Source organism: Cryptomeria japonica, chromosome 10, assembly GCF_030272615.1.
Source record: "Cryptomeria japonica chromosome 10, Sugi_1.0, whole genome shotgun sequence".
In the NCBI taxonomy this organism is placed as follows: Eukaryota; Viridiplantae; Streptophyta; class Pinopsida; order Cupressales; family Cupressaceae; genus Cryptomeria; species Cryptomeria japonica.
In genome coordinates, this window is record NC_081414.1 from 619,090,914 (window position 1) to 619,098,720 (window position 7,807).

At 36.1% G+C, this 7,807-nt stretch overlaps 1 protein-coding gene across 1 annotated transcript; it reads right to left on the bottom strand.

Moving 5' to 3' along the window:
- Positions 1 to 2,242: 2,242 nt before the first annotated feature.
- Positions 2,243 to 4,141, bottom strand: LOC131029968 (zinc-finger homeodomain protein 1). The gene has a single exon (XM_057960652.2). The coding sequence runs from the start codon at positions 3,637 to 3,639 to the stop codon at positions 2,647 to 2,649; it is 993 nt and encodes a 330-aa protein (XP_057816635.2). The 5' UTR covers positions 3,640 to 4,141; the 3' UTR covers positions 2,243 to 2,646.
- Between the last annotated feature and the right edge of the window lie 3,666 nt (positions 4,142 to 7,807).

The following is a 7,807-nucleotide window of genomic DNA, read 5'->3' on the forward strand; positions in this document are numbered from 1 at the left end:
CTCTGGTTGTCATTATTGATTTAGATCTGGTTGTCATGGAGAGACATTTGCAGGCACAACATGAATCACTGAAATCCCACCTTTATAGTTCTAATTAGTTTGCAATGTGCTTTAAAAATATCAGTTGATATTGCCAGCCGCTTTAATACAAAACTGTCACTAATGGTCTTATTGCTAACCCAAGCAGAATATCTACCAGAGCTATTTGCCCATTCTGACAGGCAAATAGTTATCTGGAAGTTTGTGCAAGAATGCAAAAAAATCTATTGGTTATGCAGAGTTATGTTTCATCTAAATACAATGCAACTACAATAATCCTAACATAAGATAATGATTTTATTAAACATCAACAAACAATTGCAATTTCAACAACCTTTTAACTGCTTAGTAGCTTACTGTATTTTTTGTTTTAGCAACAAGTAATGAAATACTTCACCATTTACAGAGTAGACTTGACATATTGTCAGTGTCAAATAACAATTGCTAGTTTTTATGAGGCAAATAAATAGTACTGTGTATGGGGATAAAAAATTACAGCACTTGGATTGTTGCCCTGTGCACACAGATTATACCACTAGATAGCACTGTAACCATCTGTTCCAAAATTGATGCAATCATATGATAAAATAAATACTATAATTAGGAATATCCAAACAAGGCTTACGTATTTACACCAAATCTCAATATAATAAATGAAGGGTTCAACATAACCAAATTTGCTAACAATATCAGTTCGTAATGAAAAACAGAACAAATTTCCTTTCTATCGGTTTATGATAAATGGTATAAAGCCATGCAAACTGTATTAGAAACTAGGAAAAAAGTTTTGAAACTAGGACACATTTAACATGTGGTAACGAGTATGTTTGTACAAGAATGAAAATCAGAACATCTCACATTCAATTCATTACATGAGGTATACTTAACGAAAATAAATATTGAACAAAATTGCTAGTTGTTTGAGTTCCTGAAAGAGTGAAAGCATATTCCACCTATTTGACACGCATTCACTGATTAAAAAATAAGGGATACAAAATTCTTGTGAAGATGAATACTGTCACACTTATAGAGTACCAACTCATATTCCACGAATTTGACACGCATCATTGGACTCCTGAATATGATAGATAAAATGACAAGCAGAAAGCATATTAGAAAACGGTTTCTGTTGCACTACCATAGATATAATTGGTAAGAGTAACAGTTCACATTGCCAAGAATAATTGAAGATAATCCTAACCATTCAGTGCCTTGCAGGATAAAATCACGTTACACCAATTTATAACAAGTATTCACTCGGTCAAAAATAATGGAACATGAATGTTTGAGATGAGGAGAAACAGAAGTTGCATAGACATCACTGCACCAACTGATCTTCATAGCAAAAACGTGTTTCCTGTTTAAGTAATAAACATATTACAAGAATTAAATATATTCTTGAAGATTGTAATTAAAGAAACTGGTTCCCATAGTAGCAAAGTTACATACAGATAGACATGACAGAGCTTGCTAATAGAAATAGGCTTTTTGTGCTCACATAATTTTCATCTTATTAGAGCTTTTTTGGCTTTCATGGGTCAGTTACTCATACATGTGTAGGGAATATCTGCACATAGTTTCCAAATTGCAGAGCAAGAAGAATGGCATCCCACACATCTATTTCTTCATAATGAAAAACAATGGTTAAAAAATCTGTGCAATAATCACTTAACCTTAAGAGAAGATTACATGAAGTAAAATATATTTCTCACAGAGAAAATTACATAAAGTAAAATATATTTCTACACCCATCGGTTCATACCATCAAAACAACTGTATGCACCAATCAACCAGGATTAGTAGCAAGCAAACTGGGCCATTCATTATTCAGGTCTACCCTGGCAGTTCATATATCTGAACATTTAAATATGTTTGTATAGACATTGATTCATACCACCAATACAACTGCTTGAATCATCTAACCAGATTTCATGGCAGAAAGTTGGGATCATATTTATCAAGCACCATTGAAAGAGAGCATATAGATAAATATATTTGTACACCCATTGGTTTACAAGCATTACAACTTTATAATCATTTAGCCTGGCTTAGTAGTGTGGACAAAATGGCGCCATAATCATTCAGACCCAGAAAATAAGATGAACATAAAACGTATACCGATTGATACATGACAACATGATGACCATTGAATCGTTCTAACAGACTTAGTTATAGACAAATTTGTAACTTAACGATTCAGACCTACAAAGTAAACTTATTTAAAGATGGATTAATATATTTGTATACCCACTGGTTCATTCCAGCATTACAACTCAAAAATGAAGAGGGTGATCTGCGGCCAATCAAATGATCAAGGCCACACAAAGACAACCCTACTGAATACAGCAGAAGCAACTCCCTAAAGAAGAAAAACAATGAATTTACTTTACAATTATCCTGAGTTCAATATTTTCAATACAATTCAAGAGGCATAATGTGCCAGAAAACGCCCCTTGTGCTAGCTAAGAAAGGCACTTCAATTTATAAACACAAAGGGAGAAGAAATGAACTAGAAAGAAAACAAAAGCCCCCAAAAGAATGCTGGAATCCTGGAAACCAGAAGGATCGAACCCTTAAACAATTTAAATACACGGAATTTGTTCTGTGTCAATGCTTCTTACCAAGAGTATGCTTGTTGTTATGCATCCATACCTTCAAAACCCCCTTCCCAACACCAATCTCATTACAAAATTGCTGCACAGAAGCCTCATCCTGCTTCTGCATTCTCCAACCAATCTTATCCGCAAACAAGTACATCTTCTCCTTCTGATTCTGCGAAAACTTGGTCCTGAACCTCTTCTTCATGCCTCTGTGATGATAGTTACTAGGATTTTTGTTGTTATTGGGGGTATCAAGGTCATCAGATTCACCAAGTCCAGGGCTGAAACCCATGAGCATATGGGCCGAAGAGGAAGTATGGGGAAGAACTGGAAGAGGAGGGTAATAAGACCCCATCCCTGTCCCTGGAGACTTGTTAGTTTCTTTGCAAAAGCGGCAAGGGCGTTCAGATTCTTCGCCCTCCACTTCACGGCGGTGGAAATTACGGTGGCAATTGCAGGCAGCGCATTTGAATGCATCTTCATCGCTAGCCATGAACTCTCCACAGCCATCCAGGGCATGGCCGCCTATATTAACAGCATGATTCCTCTGGCATTCCTTGTACAAAAAAACTCTCTCCACCTTTACGGTCTCTGCAGGGTTTGAACAAGGGTTTTGAGAATTTCCACAAGGGTTAGACTGAGGGCTTTCCGGATTAAAGCAATCGTTCTGACGATTAAAATGAGGGTTTTGCAAATTCGAAATAGGGTTCTGAGGGTTTGGACAAGGGTTCTGAGGGCCTGTGCAATTATTGTCATGTGGGGGCAGAACCCCCAATGTGGCGGCGCAGTTATTGTTCCCGTTGGAATACACCCGGAAAACCTCAGCCGCTGGGATCGAAACCGGCACCTGCAACTCTCCTCCTCCTCCTCCGCCGCCGCCGCCGCCGCCTCCGACGGAAGCGCCGACATTTGAGGCTCGATTCATCACGTACTGGTGCTGCGCCGCCAATGTTCTCTGCTCTACCATCACTAAACTATCTGCTTCTCCGCTGCAGAACATCGCTCTCCACTTCCTCTACGCCACCATAATCAGACACACTCAACTCCTTTCTCCCTCCCGCTATTCGAACCCACGACTACCCAATTCTTCAAAAACCAGTTCATTACATAAACCTTCTTCATTCTACTGTTTTTCTCACTCTGCAATTCTAGGCGTGTTCCATTCTCAGATTTTTCTTTTATATTCCTTTTCCTTGCCTGAAGGGGCAGAGCAGGTAGGCTTCCTGCCTGTATCGTATCGTGGAATGTTCTTGTACCGATGAAAGGGAACATCAAATGGAGGGACCAAGAAATTGTAGCGAGATTTTGGACCAAAGTAAACTTGAGGAGCGTGGTGGACCTGTGAAAGAAGATGAAGAAGAAGAAGAAGAAGGAGAAGATTTGCATCTAACCCGAATCAGTTAACTGCGGTTTAATTCAGTTGTTGTTAACCAGAGCAGAAGGAAGGAGATCTCAGTTGGATCGGATCTCCTCCTACTACTCTTATCTTTCCTTGTCTTGTGTCGGAACAAACTAGATACCGTATTTGTAACCGCTTCTCCCGTGCCCAATAATAATATTAAATATATGTCGCTCGTCTTTATTGTTATTATTGATTTTGTCCTTGGAAAATATATTTATTTTTTTGTCTCCGAAAAAACATTTCGATTTGTCCGAAATATTTTAATTTTTTTCAATTGATTTTGTCTATAGAAAATTGTCTTTTTATGTTGGATTGAGGAATAGAATTACAGAAAAATAATAACAAAAAGAAGAAATATTTTTATTTTTTTTACTGATTTTGTCCGTAGAAAATATATGTTTTTATATTGGATTGAGGAATAGAATTACAGAAAAAACATTTGGATTTGTCTGAAAATATATTTAATTTTTGTCTCCGAAAAAACATTTGGATTTGTCCTAAGTATATTATTTTTTTATTTCTTCCTCCTTGCTATGGTTGGCAACCTCTATTTGGATGCACTTTTTGTGAAAATAATAATAATTAATATATTAAATTTATTTTGCAATTATTTTTTTATTTTAATAAATTGGTTTTTTTTTAAAGTAGTTACATGCTCAGTAGAGACTGGTGCATGGTTTTGGCTATCTCTATTTTGAAAATACAAACATCTGAATAAATAGAACATTTATATATTTAAAGAATTAGTTTATTTTCTTTATATAAGATTTATTTTTACAAAGAGGTATTGAATAACATATAGTCTAAAATAATCAAATACTCATATAAAAATTATTTAAAAATTGTTTTATTTTCTTTATATAAGAATTATTTTATTTAATTTGGAATTATTTTTGTTTTATTACATTGTTTATTTTATGTATTTGAAAAGATTTTTTATTTTATTTTTTGAAAATATTTTATTATTTATTTAAGATTTTTTTTTTTAAATTTTTTTTTGTTTTATTACATTATTTATTTTATGTATTTGAAGATATTTTTAATTTTATTTATTAAAAGTATTTTATTTTTTAAAAATGCATATGCATTATGTTTTAAATTTTATATTTTTAGAAGCCCCTTGACATAATATCACATATTTCTTTTAATTTTAAGAATTATTTTATTTTACTTATATTGTTTACTTTATTTTTATTTGAAAGACTATTTTTTATTTACTTTTAAAGTTTTTTTTTGGGAAGCTTCTACCATAGAAAGTTAGATCTCTTTATATTAAACTCAAAGACAAAAAACATATTACATCCATCTTGCAAAAAACAATAGCCTTTCATTAAGAACATTCACCCTCTCAATCTGAGAGGCAAAGAACAAGTCTCTATGATTAGCAACAAATCTAGCAAAGGGCCTAGTCATCTTTTTCTCTAGGCCTTCCCTATACAGAACAAGAGCCTCTACCATCTTTTGCTTATTCCCAACCACTTCAGCATTGAACACCTCAGCAATGAAATCATCCTCTGGTTGAGTTCGAATAGATTGGATCGCCGCCCTCACCCCTTCCTTATACCTCTCTATATGGAAATTATCTTCCAAAATTCTCATCGTTAGGTTGCCATTGATCATACGGAGATTGCTATCAGAAATTCTCGCCACCAGGTTGTCATTGGTCGTACATAAATTGTTGTCCAAATCCTCGTCATCAAGTTGTCATTGACTGTACGAAGATTGTCGTCAGAAATTCTCGTTGCCAAGTTGCTAAGAGGACGACCTCATACAAACGTCCAACATCACTGCCAATAGTCCAATGACCTCAAGGGGATCGACTGTATGAAGGTTGAAGACATTGATTGTATGAAAATTACCGTCCAAAATTCACCTCATTGGGTTGCCAATGACTATACGGAGAATGTCATCGGAAATTCTCACCGTCGGGTAGCCATTGCCTGTATAGAGATTGTCATCAGAAATTCTTGCCATTAGGTTGCCATTAACCATATGGAGATTGTTGTTGAAAATTCTCCTCATGGGGTTGCCATTAACCGTACGGAGAGTGCCATCAGAAATTATCGCCATTAGGTAGCCATTGCACTCGTACGAAGATTGTTGTAAAAAATTGTCGCCATTAGGTTTCCATGGACCATACGGAGATTGTTGTCAAAAAATTTCACCGTTAGAAATTCTCCTCGTTGGGTTGTCATAGACCATATGGAGAATGTCATCATAAATTCTTGTTATTGAGTAGCCATTGCCTGTACGAAGATTGTCATAAAAAATTCTTGCCATTAGGTTGCCATTGACCATATGGACATTATCGTCGAAAATTCTCACCGTCGGAAATTTTCCTCGTTGGGTTGCCATTGACCATATAGAGAATATCGTCAGAAATTCTTGTCGTTGGGTAGTCATTTCTCGAACGGAGATTGTCGTAAAAAATTCTCGCCATCAAGTTGTCATTGATTATACAGATATTATCATCGGAAATTCATACAAAGGGGGTATTTATGCCTACAGGAGGTATCTGTACCCGACTGGGAGGAAGTCCAAGAGGATTTGATTCTAAATTCTCAGACATCAACCATCCCAAAGCTCTTGACCCAACTTCCTCTCCCTATGTGAAATCACCATCATCGTCCTTCCTAGCGATCTCAACTAGATTCTCTTGCAAATCCTCCTCCAACCAAATATATTCATCATTATCCAAATCCATCCCCAAGTTTGTCAACTGATTCGCTTCCCTAAATACATGAGAGAAGGTCATGTTCTCCATTTGTCCAGAAAGGTCTAAAATCATGTTCAGCCATTTTCTAAGTTTCCAGCTCATAATTTCCCTTTTGATGACAATGCTAATGTGTATCATCGAATCTCCTTCTACTTCCAAGTTTGTAATTCCTTTCTTAATACAAAACTATAGACCTTTGGCTAGCGCCTCGAATTCCACTTCATTGTTCGTAGCCAACCCTACCTTCCTGGCCAACGCCCACACACATCTTCCATGTTCTTTTTGGATCACACATCTTGCCCCTGCTCGCCCCAAGTTGCCTTTCCCTACACTATTAAAGTTCATTTTCAATTTCCCTCATCCAAGAGCTTTTCATTTTACCTTTCTCCTCTTTATTTTCTTTTCTCAAAGACAATTGAGTTGGAGGCTTCAATTTATTCCATTTCTTCTGGATATCAGAATCCCATTGAGTAAAGAAAAAACTTCTCTTGCTCCTTTGATTCAAGTTTGTCACTTCATAGATCACCTCCTCAATCTTATGAATTAGTTATGGAATTGACATGGATTTGTCCTGGAATATTCTCCTATTTCTTTCTTTACGGATATGTCAAGCAATCATAGATGGGCCCAAAATCCAGATGTTGCTCCAAACATTCCTAGCCTCCTTAGATGGTCAAACTTGAAGGAATTGGAAAATATTACTTTGTCTAGCCCCATACTACCCAATTGATGAACAAAACCAATCCCAAACCTCCCTAGCATATTGACAATCTAGAAGGATATGATCTTCCCACTCATTATTATTAAGACACAACCTGCAAATACTCGGCCCCTAAATACCCATCTTATTCAATCACTGTCATGTTAAAATACAACCATGTAGGGTCATCCAAAGGAAAGCTCCTGCCTTGGGAAGAACACTTGCATGCCAACATAACTTCCTAGGCCAATCTGAAGGTCCGCACATAGATTGAATATTGTATCCCAACTTCATTGAGTAATCTCCAGATTTAGATTTGCTCCACACAACCTCATCTTCTTCTGGAGATA

What these genes read in the sequence shown, in the direction of transcription:
- LOC131029968 (XM_057960652.2), bottom strand. Translation starts at nt 3,639, where the DNA reads ATGTTCTGCAGCGGAGAAGCAGATAGTTTAGTGATGGTAGAGCAGAGA.